General features: G+C 33.4%; 1 protein-coding gene and 1 long non-coding RNA gene across 2 annotated transcripts; one reads left to right on the top strand and one right to left on the bottom strand.

The window, feature by feature from the left end:
- Positions 1-10,345: 10,345 nt before the first annotated feature.
- Positions 10,346-16,936, bottom strand: LOC127876957 (uncharacterized). Its single transcript, XR_008048169.1, has 3 exons — positions 16,857-16,936; positions 12,345-12,505; positions 10,346-11,763 (listed from the first exon to the last, which is right to left on the bottom strand). It is a non-coding gene; the product is annotated as an uncharacterized LOC127876957 (long non-coding RNA).
- A 2,781-nt stretch (positions 16,937-19,717) lies between these two features.
- LOC127876949 (uncharacterized) lies at positions 19,718-22,189 on the top strand. Its single transcript, XM_052422508.1, has 2 exons — positions 19,718-19,854; positions 21,054-22,189. The coding sequence occupies exons 1-2, from the start codon at positions 19,825-19,827 to the stop codon at positions 22,029-22,031; spliced, it is 1,008 nt and encodes a 335-aa protein (XP_052278468.1). The 5' UTR covers positions 19,718-19,824; the 3' UTR covers positions 22,032-22,189.
- The last annotated feature ends 1,994 nt before the right edge of the window (positions 22,190-24,183 follow it).

The following is a 24,183-nucleotide window of genomic DNA, read 5'->3' as shown; positions in this document are numbered from 1 at the left end:
CATAAAAATATAATTTATTTTTAATCTGCTTGTTAATTGAAAAACAGCAACACAGTTTGTATGTATAAAACAATGTTAATACATAAATAGGATCAAGCATATTAAAATATCAACTTATATTTAGTTTCCTTTACTGTACAGGATTTGTAAAGTTAGGTTAATATTTGTGTATTGAACAAAAATAACAACAGTGTAAAGAAAAGTTAATTTGGGGATGTTCTATCCAAACCCTGAGAGTTCAGATTTCCTCAAATGCCAAGTAAAGATTGTAAATTTCAACCCACTTGTCTGGTTAGTTTTCAGAGGCACATATAATTAACTTTTAGGCTTAGTGTCTCATTTGTACATGCATTACTGTATTAACTCCAAATCAACTAGTACAAGTGGTAGGCCAGTATTACATGGACTGGTGTTCACTGTTTACACAGTTTCACAACCCCATCTGATACTGGTCAGTATCTTGGCAAGTGGCCAAAGTTGGGAGTGGAATTAATGGTCTATTACATAACTGACTTCTGTGTGTGGTAAACACATGATACTGGTCATGTGGTCAAGTTGCACTTATATACATTTGCCCAATACACAACACTAGCCTTGGCTATTTTTAATCAGATTGCATTGCTATCTATGGTGGTCATTGACTAGGGGAGTTAACTGCTATAAATAACATGTTTCATTACCATTAATAAATAAAACATAACAAATTGTGTGCACGTTTCACATATTGTCAAATAAGTCAAAATGTGTGAAAGGAATCCAAAAAATCAAAGACTCAATCATATAATGGATATAATTGATTAGTATAGGTCCTGATTGGTTTTTGCACTATTAATTGGATACATTTCACAGGTCATTGACATACAGTGACAAAAAACATATTCACACAATGGCTGTCACTACAACGGAGAGCCCATATGGGGGGCATGCATGTTTTACAAACAGCCCTTGTTTTGAAATCCCATCATGCACTATTGCGCTTATTTATTTTGAAATCCCATCATTCACTACAAACGAACGGGCTTGACATTGAAATGCACAGTACCACTTTCACTAAATACAATATAATGAATATGCATAACTTTAAGGCGTCCATTCTTAAATTGACCTTGATATAAGCAACATCTTTGTTTTAATGCAATACATCGTCTTCATATGATGATCATTTCCGCAAATTTATTTTGAAAATCCTAACAATCAAAACAAATGCACTTAAACATACACATAAAAGGAATATGCAAAAACTCTAAGATGTGACCTTTACATTGAAGCAAGAAAAATTGTTAATTACAAAGCACATTTTCTTGAAATCATTATCATTTATGCCAATTTATTTTTTTTAACACCTTAAGGCAACACAAATGTGTTCTTTCGCAAAATATATAAAAGGAATAAGCAAAAAACTAACATTGACCTTCCGGAGGTAACGTGGTATTGGCTTTGTTGTCTAGATATGATCATTTGTTCAAATTAATTTCGAAATCCCATCATGTACAACAAATTATGAGAGAATTACGAAATGTCTCACACAAACTCACTTTAATCATAAATACACAACCAAAAACACACACACGCACACTATATTCGATTCTGCTATTATAGTTGCTGGGGGTTGGCAGCGGCTTAAAAAAATAAAAAGTTTGGAAACATTTTATAAGATTTTTTATTGAAATGTAAGTAAGACCTTTTTATGGTTATCTTTGCATACACAATACAACAAAAAGACACTTAATTGCCAAGTCTTATTAGGGAGTATAATTACACCCATTTACTTTATGACTAAATTTAGTTTGACTCTTTGCCTGCAGAGAAAAGAAATAGTTGCCTCAAGACAGATGAATTTATGTATCAACTAGATCACTAACAGGCAGTGCAGTGGGGTGTGCTGGTGTGGATAATGACTAACAAATACACTCTACCCTATCAATGTTCCCATTCCCGCCCCTGGGGGCAGGCAAAGTCCACTATTTGCTGTTGTTTGAACTGTATCCATGTAAAGTGGTTTGTAAACTAATTTTTAAAAAGATAGCACAGTTTGTTCTAAAACACTTTGAACTGCAGTACACTTCCGTATTATGATTTATTATAAGTTCTTATCTAAATAGCCACAATATACATGTGTGAAAATTACACATTATTTATACTGTATATAAAAACAAATTTTCATTTGGAACTTCAGTGGCATGCAAGTCAACAGTGCACACACCTCTGTGTCTGTGTTTGCATCGCGAGGTCTACGCACAACATGATCATCCTACAATAAACAGGTAATGGGGTATTACATTTCTACAACTAGCAGAGCATCACAAAGTTGCGGGAGATTCTTAACGTTAGTTGTAGCGGTCTTTAAGTATAGACCAATAAAATTGAGAACTTTTGTTTTGGGGCTCATGATTTGACATAAAAAAGGTTCACGAATATAGCTAGCAAATGTTGATAAATCTAGCAAGTAAAAATTAATAATTATGACAGGAAAAGATTCATCACTGAAGCTAGAGAATGTTCATTAGTATAGCTAGGAGCCTTGTGACATAAGCTAGAGAATGTTCATTAGTATAGCTATGAGCCTTGTGACTAAAGCTTGAGAATGTTCATGAGTATAGCTAGGAGCCTCATGACTAAACCTAGAGAATGTTCATTAGTATAGCTAGGAGCCTCATGACTTAAGCCAGAGAATGTTAATAAGTATAGCTAGGAGCCTTGTGACTAAATTTAGAGAATGTTCATGAATGAAACATGTCTGAATCAAACTGTATTCTTTCAGAGTTGAACCTGAACTCAACATCTCTATTATACATTCCGTATGCACCGTCATTTTTTGCACTGTTGACACTTGTCGATTTAAGTATATATGTTTAATTCAGTCATTTAAACAATACAATCTTTGACTTTTTACGAGCGTTTGCTGTCAGTAATGACTGCAATGATGACAACAGAATTGATACAGCCCGATGCGTACACTGTACTGATATTTAGTTTTACTGACTACGTTATGCAAATTGGAGCTCATCCACACAAATCATTGATGATTTAATTTATTGCACGTGACTGTGGAAAGTGAACTGTAACTAATGGATATAAATATACGTAAAATTAACCTTTTTTGAGAAAACATATGTTTGATCGTTTTAAAATCCGTTGACAAAAAGGTTAAACAATAGTTTAGATAATTAAATGGATAAATCGCATCTTCATCCGTCAGGTTGTTCGTTTCACATTACCCAGGAAGTAAAAGAATTGAAATTAAACTCCTTAATTTATAATGATATACGTGCTAAAGGATAAGTGCAGGGTGCATAATCAAGGGGTTTCCCGGGTTTTACACACGAGCTGGACGGAATATAAACACACCGTTATGAACTTATTTTTTGCAAGTATATCAAGTTATTGAAATACATTTGCAAAAATCTTTAGTGCAACAAAGACAGATTTTCTTGCAGTTTGTGCCGATATCTTAAGGTATAAGAATAAATCCTTGAATACGTCTAACTTCGTTGACACAATTTCACGTTGCGTGAAGCATGATCGTGTACAATCAATGCAGTAGATACCGAACTTTTTAACAAGAAGACGGGTTTGTTTAATAAAGTTATTCCTATGTATTTTATATTGTCATATGCAGCATAAAAATTTGTCTTTTATGCAAAAGTTGAATTCTTAAGAAAATTAATTTTAAAAAGGTATTTGAAATAAAACACCACTTACCGTCGTGTATAAATCCATCAAAGTACCCACAAAGTCACGTGACGATGCGCCCTGGTCAAGGAACCATAGTTATCTTCTTTGAATTTATAGAGCTAATATGCTTTTCTTGCCATCACAATACAAGTTGATATGTTGGAAGCGGTATGGAGAGAAGGTAAATGGTACACAAACCATAATTCTTTCTCTGGTATTTTGGAGCTATTTTCCTTTATTTTTTTGTCTACATAAACTTAACTTATTGGGCAAAGCTAAACACGAAATGGTTTTAATGGATTTAAAGACAACTTCATATTATTATTTCCCCATTTTATGTTCTTGTGCACTTTAGAATTTGTTATACAATTGAAGACATGTATATGAAAATTCATAGATCAACAGACAGTACAGAGTAAACCTTTCTTTGATTATTAACACTTGGAAGTTCAGAATCTCATTTTAGGGTCAAATCATCACTTCTTTCAGAGCCGTTGTCAATTCATCACCTGCTTGTAATTTCAAAAGTTTTCTATGGCAATGTCCATACAATTATATAACAATTAAACAATATATTTGACAGTTGTTTAATACACCGTGCTTAATGTTAACTGTTTAAAACAACCATTAACCGGTTATTATGGAGAGCCGGTCTTCCACGTGCTGATTTTCGGTTGCTATTTTTAAAGACACCAGTTTAAATTTAGCCAATCCCATTTTCTAAATGATAACATGTAAGCAGCAGAAGTTCTCCTTTGGATAATTTTGATGTTGTGTCTGTCTGTCCAGTGGTATTTTTAAAGGTGCTAAATGCAAATTGGGAATCATAAAACATCGTATGTTTCCATTTGTATGATTGCAATATGATATTTTCCAAATTTCAGTTGTCATTTAATGCAATCGACTTGTAAGGTAGTCATCGCACAATAAATACGCATTCGTAATTTGACAACGATCAACAGCATATGGAATTTATCAAACCGCCATTAAAACTTGTCATTTAGCGATAATCGTGTAGCATCGGCCATCCGTACATTTAGATGATTTGAGCCGCGTTCTGAGAAAACTGGGCTTAATGCATGTGCGTAAAGTGTCATCCCAGATTAGCCTGTGCAGTCTGAACAGGCCAAACAGGGACGACGCTTTCCGCTTTTATATGGTATTTTTAGTTTCAAGAAAGTCCCTCCTTACCGAAAATCAAGTTTAGGCGGAAAGTGTTGTCCCTGATTAGCTTGTGCGGACTGCACATGCTAATCTGGGATGACACTTTACGCACATGCATTAAGCCCAGTTTTCTTAGAACACGAATCGATTTTGATAACGTTTCCCAAAATAGTTATAATGATGTCAGTAACTCGTGAAATATGTGTAACCTAGTATCAACATGAAAGACAGATTAATGTTTGTGAGTTTAGGTATTTAAAGTTGTTGTATTACATAGTGGTATGTACGTCAACTTTTACAAATGGTTTGATTATGAGTAAATAGCTTAAACACATATAAACTTTGCTCAGCCATATAACATCTCTTGCATTGTAACAAACGATACCCGATACAATCGATCGATATTGATATAATATTAATATACATATATAATAATAAATATAATCAAAGCGCTGAAGGCACTGAAGATGTTCGCTATTGCATAATTTAACACGCAATTCATTTTTGAAAATCAATCGCAAGTTTGAAATGAACACACGCCATTCAACTTTATAAAGTGTGTGTCATAGCGCACGGGTCGAGTTTTGTGTGCACTTTTTATCATCTTTATTATTTCATAGAAATAACTAAGACAAAATAAAAACAACATGCTTTTTGGAAGTTCTGAAAGCATAGAAAGTATGATGAAAATGGTAATGATAACTTAATATAAAGAAAATTTGCAGTCACCATATTAAAGGAATATTTTTTTCTTATATAAAATGACTATCTCACCAAGAATATAAATTCATAATGAAAGTTCCGTGTACAAAACTTTTGATTTTTGACACCATATACAAATTCAAAATATACAACAATCTTCGTATCTTGTATATGGAGGAATAAAAGTATATAAACATTGCTGTTTATGCTTTACTTATTACCCGAGCAGTTCACACGGTGTCAACAACGCTAACATAAACATAGGTATAGAGCACTCATGCGCTTTTAGGCATAGCTGTTACAGTTTTCATCTTAGTGACTTTTACATAACGCCAACAGACACGCATGAATATTTACGAATATTTAATAAGCTGATTCGAGTTACAACCTCTGAATTTTTGCTACATCACTGCGTATGTGCTCAATTCAAAGGATGTAGCACTGTTCAGTGTAAGGAATTCCGGACTACTCTCTGTATGCTCAAACGACACAAATTGTGGCCCTGTTACAATTACGCGTTACAATCCATTTCGCAGAATTTCACTTTCGCCTCCAAGATGAGAAAACAATCATTAGCGAAATAGTATAGTGTCACGATAAGAGAAAATCGTTTAATTATCATACCACAATGTTTGCCGTACTTGGTCAGCACGTCTGGAAATCATTCCTTAATGTGTGGATAGGCTGCCATTATTAACAAGTTTGCTATTTTCAATTCAATTTTGTATCAAAAAGCATTGTACCAGATTAAATGTGGCATTTTCAATTCGCAATGAGATTTGTAATGACCCTCGTCATGTGAAAATGGGTCTTATTCCATATGCGCCCATTATATAAATAGCCCACTCAGCTATCACTCCTTCTGGTAAGGAGAAACATAACATATTGAGTGATTTTAAAGCGAACAGCATCGCCTATGGCCTGACTGCGCAAAAGCACATGTTGGGTTTAACAAACGCTTGCCGAAACGCATAAGACCCATTTTCGCATGACGGCGCTATTGACGTGTGATTTAAATGTGTCGAAAGAAAACTGCGTTTAAATCAAATATAAACATACGATATATTTCGATAGTGAAGAAAGATACTCATAACAAGGCATATGAGGACACATATGAAGTGCTCCCCCGTAGTATATTTTTTATTTTACTCACACTAATGTGTGGTTTGACAATGCTAACACACATTTCATGCGGTGAATATGCAGCTTACAAGTGAAAAACACAACACAATAGTTAAACTTTTGTTTAATTGTATTTAATTATTTAGAAAAGTAAATTGCTAACTTTATTTCAAAGTCAGCGTATACGCCGACTACATTTTTAAAAGACATTTATTGTTATAAATATATTTAATATAATATATTAGGTTGTTTTCGGTTTTAGCGATTAAAAAGCATTTTCGAGGTTGCCTATAGTATGCCTGTAGTAATTCATGAACTCATATCCATCTGTCTATGTATTGAGAACTGTGAATATAAACAAGCTTAACCTTCTACTAACCTTCTGCTATTGCATTCGTATTATTATTATAAATTGTTTGTTATATTCGGGTTTAGCAATTATGAAACTTTTTTTTGTCTATCGTATCGCTGAAGTTATTGTTGACCTATAGATAATATGGGTCTTTGATATAAATAAGCGTCAACTTTTTCCCGAATCTCTCATTTTACGACCTGTACTGCGTCATTGAGTTGTATGCGAGAGCGTAACCTATTGCGTTGTTTTAACCCGTAAACTTTCCTTTGTTTATCGACAGACGCATCTATTAATAGCCTCATATATCATGAATACCAAAACAACCGTGAAAAAGAACCACGTGACCAAATAGGACGCAAAACGCAAATACCATGCGACTACGACTTTTATTATGTAAGAAAGCTCCGCAATTCCTTTGAAGTCGGAGCCTTGTGATTGCTATTACTTAAATAATTGACCTCTAACTGAAGTAAGCAAAGGAAACGCAGCACCTAATTGACCCATTCCTTCTATGTGCGAAGGCAGATTGAATTTTACTAATGTATGGTTTGCCTATTATAACACACATTATAATGCGGTAAATATGCGACTAACAAGTAAAAAACACTATAATTAAACTTTTGTTTTGAATTAAGTTATTTAGAAAACAAAATTCCAAACCTTATTTCAAAACAGCAAGACTACATTTTTTAGAGAATATTTTTGTTATATTTAAATATTTTTTTTAACAGTTTCAGCGATAATGAAACATTTTTTTATGTTGTCTATCGTATCCCTGTAATAATTGTTGAACTCTTGGTCAACGTATTATTAATTGAGACCTGTGAATATAAACAAGCGTAACCTTATACTACAGCGTTATTCTCACACGGACTCCCCTTTGTTTATCGCCAGCCTCAGATTTATGAATGAGCTGAGCGAAAATACTACGTCACGCACACGCAGCAGAAAGTGGACTATTTTAATCATTCATAAACAATCTCCTCCGCGACACGTACAATACGATCATTGTTTATTGATTCTTTTCTATAAAACACCGTTCGAAAATATTGAATGTAACACGATATTAATATAATGTTGCCATTTGTGAATACACATAATTGGAGAACTCAAACCTCTTGCATAAATTATACAACTCTTTCTTGCGCGGATACGCAAACGGGTATTGGGTTAATCATACCTAGTCATATCGACCTGAATTTCACACTAAGCACTTTAGACGGGCGCTAAAGCGCCCATCTAAAAACGATTACTGTTTCTCACCACATACGGGCATAAATAGCATATTTTAATAAATACCACACACTCGTTTCATACATAGCAATTCCACTGGGAATGAACAAAAACTGTCGCGTGACCCCAAAAGTCAACGTCCGTATGTGTTTTATGAAGACAAACAGCAGCATCATGTAGGCTTTTTTTTCAATATCTTTGCTGATCGTCCATTGGCTTTCGTACGACCTAGTGCATGCAATAAGGCATACCTAAAGCTTTCGATCGGTATATCACGCGTTGTGTGTGTTGCTCTGGTTTTCGAGAACACTTCGACACAAATTTCCATTGTAGAAGTAAACGTCAGTAGTAAAATTACAAAGAGTGGGTGTTTACTAAAAAACGATCGCAGAACTGTCTATGCCTTACCGGACGAACATATATTTCATATTTCTATGCATGAACAAACGAACATTTGTACAGGATATTAAATACACGTTTAATGAGTAAAAACAAATATGATAAACGGCCTAGCACTTATAAGAATGACAAACGTCAGTAGAAAAAAATGCAAACGGCAGTTGACGAATATATGCAGGCGTTTCATTTAATAAAAACATGTGAAACAATGTAATTTATACTAATGTAGAGTTAGCTATAACAATTTAAAAGTTATGTCACAATTCACGACTTATATAACTTCTGCAACAACAAAAAATAGCAAATATAAATATAATAATATGTAACATTATTTATGTGTGCCTTATACTATTTTAACTGTTTGAATACTAGTATTTTCTTTACAATGTGTAGATCATTTAAATGGTGTCAAGGATGATTACTGTGTATTGTTAAAAGTGCTAAGGTGTTTGTTGTTTCTTTCAGCTAAGCCTAAACTTTATAGTTTTGTCCACTACATTTAACAACATCTGCATCACCAGCCGCTCAAAAGGGGGGACACACTTAAGTCTTTGTTTCAATACAGTTAGAGGTACTACTAATACACGTTGTTGTTTTTTAACATGTAACCATACATATCATACAGTTGTACGCATAATTGATTGACATCTACTGAGGAGACAACAGCAACGTATTATCAAATGCAAAAGTAAATAACGCATAACAGTCTAAATTGTATAATCAATAAATAATACTTCAATTCTTTTACTAGTGAAAACCTAACCGAATTAAAAACAACAACATCGAAATGGTGAAATAATAGTCTTTTGAGATGTATTTATGTATAATTTGTATATAATTGTATTTAATTCCCTGAATTCTTTCGCTTATAAACGAATTAAGTATAAATACTATGTAAATTCATACGAATATTGCTTTTAAATGCTGTAAGCTGATATTATAAATCAATCCCATAATATTTCATAGATATAGTTTTTTTTATTATATCTACTTATATTAAATATGTGGAAACATATATATTACTTTTCATAATGACACGAAGGAAAAGTTATCTGTCGTTGCGGACACACAGGAAAGGTCGATCTGCTAATCCGATTCAATGAGTTCTTGTAGAACAGTCTCCAGTAGCATCTCCGCGAAGATAATCAGTTTTCAAATGCAAATGAAAGCTTACCTCTTACTAATGACCTGCTTCTCAAGCTATTCGATACACAGCAATACGATTGGCCAATATAAATATATTTCCTAGTGCAGAATTAAATGATGGTAATATTAATTGGTACAAACAAATTGACGATCAGATAGTGCATTATACTCATATACAAGTCAAGTTTTTAACATTTATTTTACAGCAAGTTTTTAGCATATGCATTTTACTATAATGCTTCGGTAAACTGTTAGAAACTATTTTCAAATATAAAGCTCTGCCCATAATTATTGCATAATAGTTCACACTTGATTTTCTCCCTTGTCTAGATAGAAAACAAGTCGTGTATCGTGGAAGAATTGCGAACACAAACGTTTGATTCGGTGCAAATGTGCATTAATACGCATTAGCATATAACTAGCCTTGTATGAATATTCAGATTTACGAAATATTCTTACTGTGTTGACCATGTAGTTTGTTTATTTTGAAAAGTAAATAAAACAACTACGATTTTTCCCGATTACTTATTTGATTTTTGGTACATATCATTTCCACACACGCGCACGCAAGCGAGCACACATAATACTTGATTGTAGCTCTCCGAATAAACCGTAATGCAGCAATAAAATCAGAAGGTAGCATTAAATAGGAAAGCAAACTACTTTCTAAGTATGATGATTGCTACACAATTTGTCTTGAAATTAGTGTACATTAATGAGTAATAAAAATAAACTACAGAAAAAGCAATATATTTAAACATGGAATCACAAGATTATTAGTGAAATATGACATCATAATTTTGAAATAAAATTTAGAAACAAATAACATCATCAGAATGAATAAAATCACAAAACGACATGAATAGTGGAAGATAATTTCAAAAAGAAAAAAAAACATGGAACTTGGCTTTCGAGTCAAAACTTGTTTTTTTGTTTGTTGGTTTTTTCAATCCGAAAAAAAAGACATTTAGATTGCGAAGCACCATTCAATCATTTGACTAAATAATCGCTCAAGTGAATTCATCGCCTTCGATGTTTAAAGGGTTTTAGGATCAACGAACAATTGCGTTGAACAAGAATAAAAAAGTACAATGCATCCGAACTTCTATGTAAAGTAAAACAAATGAATGATCTGCCAAAGCGATTAAAAAAGTGGCACATGACTGATATGTATGAATGCATTGCGATATTGGGGTAAACACACATATTCGAACCATGGTAATGTTCAATTATTACAGAAAAATACTGTTCATTCCACCAACCGGTTATATTAAAAATCTGAGATAACGAAAATATTAACACAAATTCAAAAGATTGACATCCGTACCGGATATGATTGATTATTTAAGGGGGGGGGGGGCAAACCTGGAATTATCAAGTCGAATCTGACATAATCTAGCATTTACCACCTCTGTATGATGATACACTTTATATTAGGTTCATGAAATTTAATACAACGGTTGTAAAACATCTCTTGGCGGGAAAGTTTGACGGAAGAACGGACGGACAACGCTAAAATAGTGTCCCTCCGCCTTCGGATAGATAAACAATATACATCCTCTTTTGGAAGGAAAAAAAACAAAACAAGGTGAGATCATATTAACTGTAAAATGTAATACCGGTAACAATGGAAAATAATACTTGAAAACATAACGGAACTAAATAACAAAAATAGCGTGCAACATCTTGATCTAATTTAAATAATATGCAAATTTAATTGGCATTATTTGTCCTTGTGTTTCAAAAGACTACTTCTGTGTCTGTACGACTCCCCACATTTGTCACATGTTTGCCTTTTTTCATCACTATGAATGTGCCTGTAAGTCCAACCTTTCTCTCAATCCAGCGCCACACATTACACTTGTATCTTACGGCTGGTTCCTCTCTTCTTCGGTGTTTTGTCAAATCTGTTTTGGTGGCAAATTCTGAACAACACATGTTGTCGCGTGTTCCAATGCACACTGCACCTTAAAAAGTTAGTTGACCAATGCAGATACTATTACACACGTTCTAATTTGAAAGGAACGATACGCATTTCCATCTGCATTTGAATCTTGTGAACTCAAATGCACAAATAGCTTAACATGTGTTTGTTTATTTGGTAATGCTTTAATATGTTCGTAAAATGAATTTAAGTTATTTTTGTCATTAAAACATTTGTCAGAAGATAAAGCAAATCAAAAACATGTTTAAAGAATTAAAACCCAAAGCGGGGATCAAGCTCACGACTTCGGGCTCAACTGAAGAAATATCGAATTACTTTTTCTACTCAACTGTTCATGTTATACAGAATATTAAACATTATAACTTGACAAACAGAAGAGTAGTGTTAACTATTTCATCTTAAAATGTCGTGATACGTTTTACACGAAATATTTTGATGATAAGCATGTATTATTTACACATAGTATATGCTTCATTTCAGAGTTGTCAGAGTCCTACACTGACAAAGTCCCTTTAATTAAGGGATTGTTAAATGAATTAGTATAAAAATGAATATTGTTCCGATAGTTGTTAAAAATGTCAGTTAATACTTCTTGCTATTTACTTAACAAATACTCGCATGTGTCTGGTCAGGGCCTCTTTTCTACTAAATAGCTTCTCACAACATGAATATTTGGACAAGCCGATGTGCCTGTCATCGTGCAGTTTTAAATCCCGCTTGGTTTTGAGGGCGTCTCCGCAAAAAAAGACACACATATGACATATCTGAAAACAGGTTAAATATACCAAATAATCAAAGTACTGACAGTACTGGTGTGACGATGCTTCTGAAGAGGATTGATATAAAAGCATCTATTTAAGTTTATCTACATCACCACATTTGTGTATGTGGGTACGAAAATTTTGGGTAGGAAAAAAATGGGTACAATAATTATGCCAAAAAAATATTAAGTACGTAAAAAGATTTGGTTACGAAAAAAAAAATTGTTAGGAAAAAAATGTGGTCACGAGCAAAAATTTGGATACGAAAAATAATTGGGTACGAAAAAAATTGGGTACGAAAAATGTAGAGTACGATAAAAAAATTGGGGGTACAGGGAAGTAGTACCCGTGGGGAACTTGATCCTTTCAGCGAAACTGGGAGGCGGGTTACATTCTCGATCAAATATAACAAGAAATATCTTTAAAAAGGTATTCGACGTGTATTTTCTGTACCACTTATCTTAAAAAACTGTCTGTTACAGTAAAACGTTTGTGGGTTATAACATTACGTTTCAGCATATAAATTCAAAACTTGACATGCTCTTTAATTACACCATGATCTTTAATTTCACATGTATATCATACCAAACTTTATATTTCGTTGTTTCCTTTCCTAAGTTAATGATGCTATGTGTACGGACGTGATTTCACAATCCCATGTGCATGAACATATACTTTTTCTCTTTTGATTATTGTTCTTTTTCTCTAATTCAATAAGCTTATGCATGTTTGTTCGTTAAGTACGGCAATAATTTCATGATGATTCCCGATCGAAAGTGGGTATGAGCACATAGTCGTAAGAGCACTTGAATACGTGAGTTCGCCCATGAACACATGGTAAGGTTAACTAAATCTCCGCGATATGACCTAATATGTGTTTAAAACACCAAACAATATCCAACAAACGAATGAATTGTCAAACATAGTATATGCACTGATGTGGCTCTGAAATTTCTGTTTGAAAAGTTTATTAAATATGCAAAATAATAAAGCACGCAGAAGAGCCAGTATCATAGATATAGTGCGGCTATTATGCTGTTTATATACCATAGTCGCTACAACGTTTACAAATGGCACGTTCGAAATAATTCGTTTTCTTTACACTCATGATCGCGTTGAAAGTTAATTATACACGTTTTAATTCGCAATTTATTTACTGAATCAAGACAAATGTCAAACACAATACAGAAAATACATAGTTGTCTCATTGATCTATAAACATATAATGGATTGAATATAACTGATTTAAAATTAACGTTTTCAAACTATTATTTAATCTTTTCCCAGAATATGCTGTCCTATTTATAGCTGAGCTTCCTATACCTTTATCAATGATAATCAGCGAGGTATGCCGAGTAGAAAAATCGAGCTATCTCAATCGGACTGGCTCGGTCTTTTACATAAGTTGCCATTGTGAAGACTTTTTTTATGATATGATAACTTAGACGATGCTTCGCAGCATCTTCAAAAACTATTCATCGTGTTAAGAAACTTAACACAGCTTATGTATAATGTAAACAAATTTATTCAAGATATAACCCTTGGATAGTTTTTAAAAACATAATTTTTGCGGGATTATTATTTCTTGTTACAATTAGCCATTCAAACTGAATAAGATTTAAAACTTAAAAAAAAGTCGCAAGTAAAATGTAATGAAACCATTGTATGGCAAATATTTATTATCTATAATAGCTGACGACCGCAATTGAGACAATTTACAACACACACACGCGCGCGTCTAGCTCATTTACCATAAACGTTCTTTTTCAAAGGAGCCTTTTAACTTTTCGTACAGCACAGTTGCAAATCTTATGTGTGCGTGGTAATAAATACTATCGTGGTTCTAAATCTCTTTTTAACAGAAATGCAATACTTGTTTAAGTAAATGTCATTATATTAATAAACATAGTAATAGGTGTGCATATAGAAGGAATGCCTGGATATATTCGTCAACTGCCGTTTGCAATATACATGCAAAGACAGTTCAATTTGCACAAGATGCAAATGAAGCCTTTACAAGTAAGAGGTGTGTTGAATGACCAGAAGACAAAGCACTATAAAAAGCAGAGTACATGACACAATTTAAAGTGTTATTTTTAATGAACGATCGAACGTGTAAGAGGTGTGTTGAGGACAAAGCACCATAAAAAGCACATGACACAATTTAAATGTTATGTTAATTTTGTTTTTAATTTAATAAATTTTCTTTTACAGTAAATGACACTATTTAAGAATTATATAGGCAATTGAAAAAAACACGGACGTGGTGCAGACTGAACTGTCCATGCATGCATATTGATAACTCTTTATATGTGATTATAAGTTACAAATATGTATAATAAATCTCTAATCTTTGTATTTTTCGGAAACATTATTTAACCCCGTTGTGGTCAACGATAATTTTTGTTTTGATAATGTTGTTCCGTTCACTAGCATACACTATTTGTAGGACTAGACCCTACTTAATGACGGAGTTTTCTTTTACCGATACCCGCTAAATACGTAAAATGTTTAGCATTACAATTTTTAAGTATTTTAAACGCATATATATAAAGCGCTTTAAAAGGTATCCGGACTTTCGTTCCCACGGACAAAATTCTTACGCTAATTTGAACAAAGCAGACATTCGTACCTACGTTGTTTTGACTACCAGGACATTCGTTCCAACTTTATTTTGACAACCCGGACACTTGTTCTTACATTATTGTGACAGTCCGAAGATTAGTTCCTAAATAATTTTTACGATCCAGACACTCGCTTCTACATATTCTTTTACATATATATATATATAGATAGATAGATAGATATAGATATATATAGATATATATATATATATATATGTGTGTGGGGGGGGGGGGGGCATTCCTTCATATTCAATTCCAACATGGAACTTCTAACGAACGAACGCGGTCAGCCTGTGTTATGCTTCGAGGGTCACTCGTACGCCAAGAAACACATGTCTAAGTCTACAATACGGTGACCATGCAGTTAAAGTCTCCCCAATTACCGCAAGGTTTCGCTAATTACAGATATCAGTGTAAGTCGATATATTTCAATAATTTTTAACGTTAGAATGCTCATGCTCACGAACAATTCTTAAAACTGAATACAAAAAATATCACACTTTTTTAATAATGACACAATAAAAATACCGGTTAAAAAATTAAAGATTGCTGAAAGTGTCATATTAATTTGGATAAAATGTGATAATAATGACCAGGATAGCAATAAAGTAAGAACCAATGTTCGGGTTGTCAAAATAATGTAGGAAATATTGTCCGGAATGTCAAAATAACTAACGAACGATTGTCCGTGTTGTCAAAATAACGTAGGAACGAATGTCCGTCATTCACGTTATAATTATGATTAAAATGGCTAATGTCTATACAGTATTTTGTTTCTGACAATCTGTTTGAACACATTACTTTCAATTTGAGTATTCGGCGTAAATTAGTCCTAGAAATGACTACGCAATACTTCTACCAGGAGAAGACATGTAGGTATCATACATTTTGTGTATTAACCAGACATCTGCTTCGCGTGGTTTATGACAACGTGTTGTTATTAAGTATTTGACAGCACACTATCTGATCACAACGATATAATGGGTTTGTGCTGAACACAGAGGCAATAAAACCACATATGTATCAATAAACAAGATTATTGATCGATCCGCCGCGAATAATATGCTCAAACAAAGAGTGTCAAACTGTGTGAAAGCAATTGAATAAAACAACTACTTTAATCAAGAACATTTATTTAATGCATAAACTCTTAAGATTGGAATTATATATTACTGCTAATTCTGACAATCTCATCTTGTGTTGACAATATTATTACGTGGCCGAATGTTAAAAAAGAATAAATGATTGAAATCAGATGCGGCATTGCGTAGCACCTTTAGCAATGGATACACGTTCAGCCTCGTTCTTGAATTCTGCGAGTAACGTGACTTCGACCTCTCATCAATTTCGGCTAATTGTGAAAAGGGTCTATTGAAATTTGTGTCGAAGTGTTCTCGAAAACCAGAGCAACACACACAACGCATGATACACCGATCTCAAGCTTTATACATGCCTTATTGCCTGCACTAGGTCGTACGAAAGCCAGATGACGATCAGCGAAATATTGGAAAAAAAACTACCTGATGCGGCTCTTTTCCTTCAAAGAACACCTACTAATGTTGACTTTTGGGGTCACGTGACAGTTTTTGTTCATTCCCAGTGGATTAATGATTTTTCATTTATAAACTACAATGTGGGTCTCTAGATTTATATCTCAATATTTAATCCTTATTTGATAATGAAAGTAAATTAAATAATTATACCACAATTTATTTACTCAGTGTACGTACCTTTAAGATTAATTCCATGAACCTTAAATTGTATACACCCTTGAAATTCAATAATCGAAAGCGAAAGTGTGAGTTTCAAATGATTGTTTTTGGTGATTATATCAGCATACATGTATTCATATCATAATGCTCATTGATATTAAAGCACTTCTGCATTCTTTGGTGTATTTTCAAGGTACTGGAAATACATTTAAACGAGCTGATATTCTTAACACGGCAACTGTTTAAAGTGACTATATCTCTTATATATGAGATCGTACAAATTGAGACGTTAAAATTCTGTTTGTTTCGTCTTACGCGACCTTAACTAAGGCATGTTCCAACCCCGAAATATTTAATTGGGTGTCAGGTGTTTCTCTTTTATTTATTGCTTCACGTATTAATACTGGTTTTGTTACAGTTACATCCAATTAAAGACAATGTGGATAATCGATGGTTTGTACTTGTGTTAATTTAATTGACATCCAAGTTTACCAAAATAAACTTGCAACAATCTTACAACCTCTCTATCTATATAAGTTCTGTTAATGTACCACAACATAATTTTCTTTTACGCTTACTATTGACTGAAGATACACAAATGTAGCTAGGTAACCTAACACTGGTATTTTCAGTTGACAAAATGTGTAGCCTATCAATCGCATAGCACACAATTTAGTAAAAGCCAAATTTGTCAAATGCCACAACATTCACATGTAGTGCTTTAAAGTAGTATAATTGACGCGCCCGTTAGTATCGTTTCTTTGAATACGATGATTAATTGTTTAGGTGTTGTAGTCCAATTTATTTTAAACTGCACCTTCAAGACAGGTGTATGAACGCTGCGCAATACAAGCGACGCCCACATAACACAACTCAAACCGCAACATTAAATCATAATGCAAGGGAAGGGCTTCAACGAATGCATTTAATAATATTCTTTAGTATGCACGATTTCATTGATCATTTAAAAGGAAATATTTGTAAAAACGATCGTACATTTCTATACGATCTGAGACATATTCGAATAAGTTTAGTTATCGATAATTAAGCAAAATTAGTGAAACAACAAACTACCTTTTCAATTTAACATATATTTTTTTGTAATATAAAGACATAGTATGTTGTAACGGAAAATGATGAACAAATATCAATGTAAAGCAAATGGTAATATTCTTTGCCTTGAAATAATATAATTGTTATAATTTTATATTTGTAAAGGAAATATAATGGGTATAAAGCCGTTGTTTATGTTCTCAACGATTATATTCTTGCATATTAGTCCAACATGCTTTTTTCCCCAACTTACAATAACCTACGTCTTTTATTATTTAAGAAACACATAGTAGGATCATATTTACATTTTTTTCTGATGACATCATTGTTTATTTACCGGTGTCCGTGCCTGTGCGTGGCAACACGACATGCGCATCCAACTATAAACGGATGATCGCCAAAGGTAAACAGTAATTGCACTGTGAAAGTTAATTTAGATAACTTATTATCGCACTATCACAACTTTACTATGCATCACCACAACACGACACGGCGTAAGGAAAGTATACATAGATAAGGGAATGTGGGCCTGCTTCGAGATTGCGGAATCTGCAGGATGTTGAGCCCTCAGTTTCGCCAACACTTTACTGATTACATTCCAGCGTAGGCCCAGTTGAACGAAAGAAAACATGATATTCGATATTAAACAACTGTTTTATTTATAATTGTATTCACCATCTAAAATCATGTACTGTATAGTATATTTTAATTAACATTTTCATCATTATCATTACTATCATCATTATCATATTCATTATCATCATCACCATCGCAAATAATATTTTTTTTATCACAATCATCATTACAATTATCATGATCACCGTAATGATCATCACTACCAACAGCGTCTTTTTCTCTGTTTGTGACGTTATCATCAAAATGTTAACATAAGCCCACGTATAAATAAGAACGTTATGTATCTTAATATTTTAGTAAACATAAATTATATGAAACAAATAAAAAAAAAGCCGTTTTCATTGCACTTAACGAGCGGTGTTTTAAAGTGATATTATGGGCATCTAACAGTTTATAGGTGTCTATCGCAACCGTTGTTTATTTTTAATGTTTTCACTTCATATACACTTATAATTATTAATGCAGCATCAACACACTGAAACAATAACCCGGAAAGAGAATAATAATGCATTTGAATATCAACCGTACTTTGGTTTGACAACTGATCAAGCATGTACGATGTGAACCTAAATTTAATTTTAGTGCAGATTCGTTCATACGACACAAAGACACAAATTTGTTTTACGGATAATTTCGGCTTAGAGGACTGGGTGGATCACGTAAGAATATCGAATATAAAATATTTTTAATAAACAACTGGTAGCAAGATGAGTTGCAGATAATTGGTCAGTAATCACATTTAAACTAACTCTTTTGACCTGATAATTCTTTTCAGCTCAATTCAACAGTGAAAATGCCCTTAATATCTTTTTAATGCATAAAAAATAATTCGTTTAGTGATCTTAATAAACTAAAATGCTCTTTGTCGGTTAAGTGAGGCAAAAATCAATACTCACAAAGACAACACGATACTTAATTGTAAAAAGTTATATGAAATATTATTAACATTAACAATATTCCAGATTATTCGTTTCAAATTATTTCAATAAAACGCGTAAAATTATGTTTCCGAAAACTAAAACATTATTTTATTTTATTGATTGTGCAGTTTACTGTAGTCTCAACCATTTAGAAATGATGAAACACTCAAGTTCTAAAACATCATTAATTAGGACATGAATGGTCGTACAGACGGGCCTCACATCACGCGCTTTGATTACAGTTTGATGATTACAAGCTTAAATGAATTGCACCCAAACACCAAACAAGTTAGTTTGATAATTTAAAAGCTGTGTTTAGATACTCAACGTCTTAAAAAATTGTACGGTATACTTGTCTGACATAAAACGAAAAGGCAATGAAAACGAAATGGACATACGAACAGATAGTGAGTGTTCTTTGGATTTAATCATAGGTTTTATATTCTAATAATTGCATTAATTTGTAAAATAATCAGACAAAAGTGGAATAGAAATAAGTGGCTATGCATTCATATTAAATTAAATGACTTGATATTGGACATATTGTGCTCGAAGCGCACATATTGAGCAAAATATAATATCGCTTAAAGAATTAATAACAAAAACCCGTCTGAAATTTTGTATTATGTGGCAAGGGAACGTCTAATGTGTGTACTTTATAGTATATAATAGCTATTTAAAAAATCAAAACCCACGTTTATTACTTGTAAATAACATTGAAGCAAGGATACAACTGAACGCCATACAATGATTGCAATGTGAATCTCCTTTAAACAAGTATTTAATTAAAGCATTAAAATGAAATAACATTAACGGCATATTTTCCTTATTAACTTATTCGTACCTTCATCAAAATAAAAGCAGTAATTAATCGTGTAGTTATTTTTTACAAACATACATAGGAGTCGTGTTCTGAGAAAACTGGGCTTAATGCATGTGCGTAAAGTGTCGTCCCGGATTAGCCTGCTAATCAGGGACGACACTTTCCGCTTTTATAGTATTTTAAGTTTCAAGACAGTCCCTCCTTACCGATAATCAAGTTTAGGCGGAAAGTGTCGTCCCTGATTAGCCTGTGCGGACTGCACAGGGTAATCTGGTATGACACTCTACGCACATACATTAAGCCCAGTTTTCTCAGAACGCGTCTCAATTAGTTTATCATAACTCACGAAAACCTTATTTGTCTGTAATGCGAATTCGTTTTGCGCTGTGTTTTTAATTTAAAGACGAACTATTTAAAACGCATGATATTAAATGGCAGTAGCTGAGTGGTCATGGTTACTGTCTTGGTGACTGCGCTCATCAGTGTCAAACTACTTGTATTGACGTCACAGATATTAATGTATCATTTAAAAGGCCGTAGTCATCAGTAATGTAGATTTATTTTTGTATCATGAGTAATAAATCGACAATCTATGTTCCATGCCCATGATTACATTTATTTATTGTTTTCCTTTTTTCGAATTTTGACAGGATACCTACAGATAATAACATTGAGAATGTTTATTGTTTGAATAATTTACATATGAATAAGATCTCTTTTTACGTTCCTCGTGCGAATGATTTCTTTGCATGCGAAATTTACGTAAACATTTGCGCTCTTCAGATCGTGCTTATATTACTGGCGGTTCTGACTGGAATTCGACCCGCAGCCGTACTTAACAACAACATCGTTATTCCTTTAAAACAATCGGCGAACAACGACACAGGAGGTGTCGCAGATAATGAGGACGCAGCAAAAGAACAGAATCCACAGGTACCTCCAATATTTTTTCCTTCGTCTGGAGTGGTGAACGAAACAAGCAATGTAACTGAAAATATGGACGACGACACGACCACTGTAACTGCAGTTGTGAATGCGACAGCACAGAAAACGGTAGGTCCTCAAACTAGAAACAAGCCGTCGACAAATACACTAACTACAACAGCAACGTCATCAGCAACAACGATACTGACTACACGTTTTTCTTCTACAGTAGCACAAACAACAACGATACCAATAACAACACCAGAAGCTACCAAGCCAGCAAATCTAACGACATTGTCTACAAAAGCGGTGACAGAAAAGCCAACTAGTAAACTAACATCAACAGCAGTACCAACATCGACACAAACGCATTCAAAACACGCAACAGATTCGCCTACATCTGGAAGTACTTTAACAACTGTTAAACCCACAACAACAACGACGGTCGTTATGCCATCCACAGAACCATCTACAAAATTTTCGGAAACATCTTCTGCTAAAAACACGTCAATATCAGCAAACAAAAGCGCAGTGTCGGTGTCAATATCTCATACCCCAGAATTACCAGTGACACAAACAGCCGTACCTGAGGTTACCAACTCTAGCTTGACTGAATTGTTTAACTCAACAATATCAAACACAAACATTACAAACAATTTCTTGAGTTCAAAAGCTGATGACCGTAACTCCCATGATACATTCTGGCCCATAGCGATGGGTCTGACCATGGGAATTCCTTCTTTGATTGTGCTCGGTGTCACGGTAGCCGTGCTATACAAAAAGCGTCGTCACGGCGCACACAGGGGACTGTTGTCTTCAATGTACGAAGAGAATTGATACCGATTTGTTTGCATGTTTTATTCCTGTTTTTTTAATGGCTGAAAGATTATAATGCACAATTATTTGTTCTAATATATGCGGCGATGATTCAGTTCATCAGCTTGCTCGATTGTATACGTGCTATCACGCATTAGAATTAAATCAAAGTACTGACAGTACTCGTGTGACGATGCTTTTGAAGAGGATTGATATCAAAGTTTATCTATTTAAGTTTATCTACATCACCACAATTGTGTATGTGCATACGAAAATTTTGGGTAGGAAAATAATGGGTACGAAAAATTTGGGTACAAAAATTATGCCAAAAAAAATTGAGTACGAAAAAAGATTTGGTTACGAAAAAAAAATTTGGTAGGAAAAAATTGGGTACGAAAAATGTACGGTACGAAAAAAATGGGGGCACGGGGAAGTAGTACCCGTCGGGACCCGGGCTAGGGAACTTGATCCATTCAGCGAAACTGGGAGGCGGGTTACATTCTCGATCAAATTAAACAAGAAATATCTTTAAAAAGATATTTGACGTGTATTTACTGTACCACTTATCTTTAAAAAACGTTCTGCTACAGTAAAACGTATATGGGTTAGCATATAAATTCAAAACTTGACAAGCTCTTTAATTACACCATGCTCTTTAAGTTCACATGTATATCATACCAAACTTTATATTTCGTTGTTTCCTTTCCTAAGTTAATGATGTTATGTGTACGGACGTGATTTCACATGCCCATGTGCATGAACATATAATTTTTCTCTTTTGATTATTTTTTTTTCTCTCTAATTTAAATAAGCTTAGGCATGTTTGTTCGTTAAGTACGGCAATAATTTCATGATGATTCCCGAAAGTAGGTATGAGCACATAGTCGTAAAAGCACTTGAATACGTGAGTTCGCCCATAAACACATGGTAAGATTAACTAAATCTCCGCGATATGACCTAATATGTGTTTAAAACAGCAAACAATATCCAACAAACGAATGAATTATCAAACATAGTATGTGCACTGATGTGGCTCTGTAATTTCTGTTTGAAAAGTTTATTAAAATATGCAAAATGAGAAAGCACGCATAAGAGCGAGTTTCACAAATGTCATACGGCTATTGTGCTGTTTATATACCATAGTCGCTACAACGTTTACAAATAGCAGGTTTGAAATAATTCGTTTTCTTTACACTCATGATCGCGTTGAAAGTTAATTATACACGTTTTAATTCGCAATTTATTTACTGAATCACGACAAATGTCAAATACAATACAGAAAATGCATAGTTGATTAATTGATCTATAAACATATAATAGATTGAATATAACTGATTTAAAATTAACGTTTTCAAACTATTATTAAATCTTTTTCCCAGAATATGCTGTCCTATTTATAGCTGAATTTCCTATACCTTTATCAATGATAATCAGCGAGGTATGCCGATTAGAAAAATCGAGCTATCTCAATCGGACTGGCTCGGTCTTTTACATAGGTCGCCATTGTGAAGATTTTTTTCATGGTATGATAACTTAGACGAGCTGCTTCGCAACATCGTCAAAAATGTATCATGCGTGTAAATTTTATTTGAATCAAAGTTTGTTTAATATTTACTGAATCAGTTTAGATTTATAACACAATAAATATAAAAGACGTAAACACCAATAACTATCATTTTAAGACGACTGGGTCTTATTTTAATGCCGAGACATTCTGAATCTGTTCGACGATATATAAGTAGATTCATACACATCAATAAAATTATTGACATGACAGTCCAGATACTGTTAGTGATTTGCGATAAATGGCAACGTTTAAAGTTTTTAAATTTTGTTCCCATGAAGGTTTAAATATATTTCTTACTAAAGCTGTTATTTTTGGTACGTTCGATCACTTATTTTATTGCTTTACGGCAAAAGACAACTGTTATATTAAATAGGAAACTGGTGGGATGAGCCTTATGTCCATACCGGGTAATAAGTAGAGTAATTGCAATAATTCAAATCGTTATATCATTCATGTTCATCGTAAAATGACAATTAGATAACGTGATTTTTTGTTCTTTTTATTATTTGTCTCAATTGTATGAAACTATTTAATCAGGTGATTGTATTTCATTTTAAACATATATATTTTAATCGAATATGCGTATATTTAATTGTAATGCACACA

Source organism: Dreissena polymorpha, chromosome 4 (genome assembly GCF_020536995.1).
Source record: "Dreissena polymorpha isolate Duluth1 chromosome 4, UMN_Dpol_1.0, whole genome shotgun sequence".
Taxonomy (NCBI): Eukaryota; Metazoa; Mollusca; class Bivalvia; order Myida; family Dreissenidae; genus Dreissena; species Dreissena polymorpha.
This window is presented reverse-complemented; position numbering and strand designations above follow the sequence as displayed.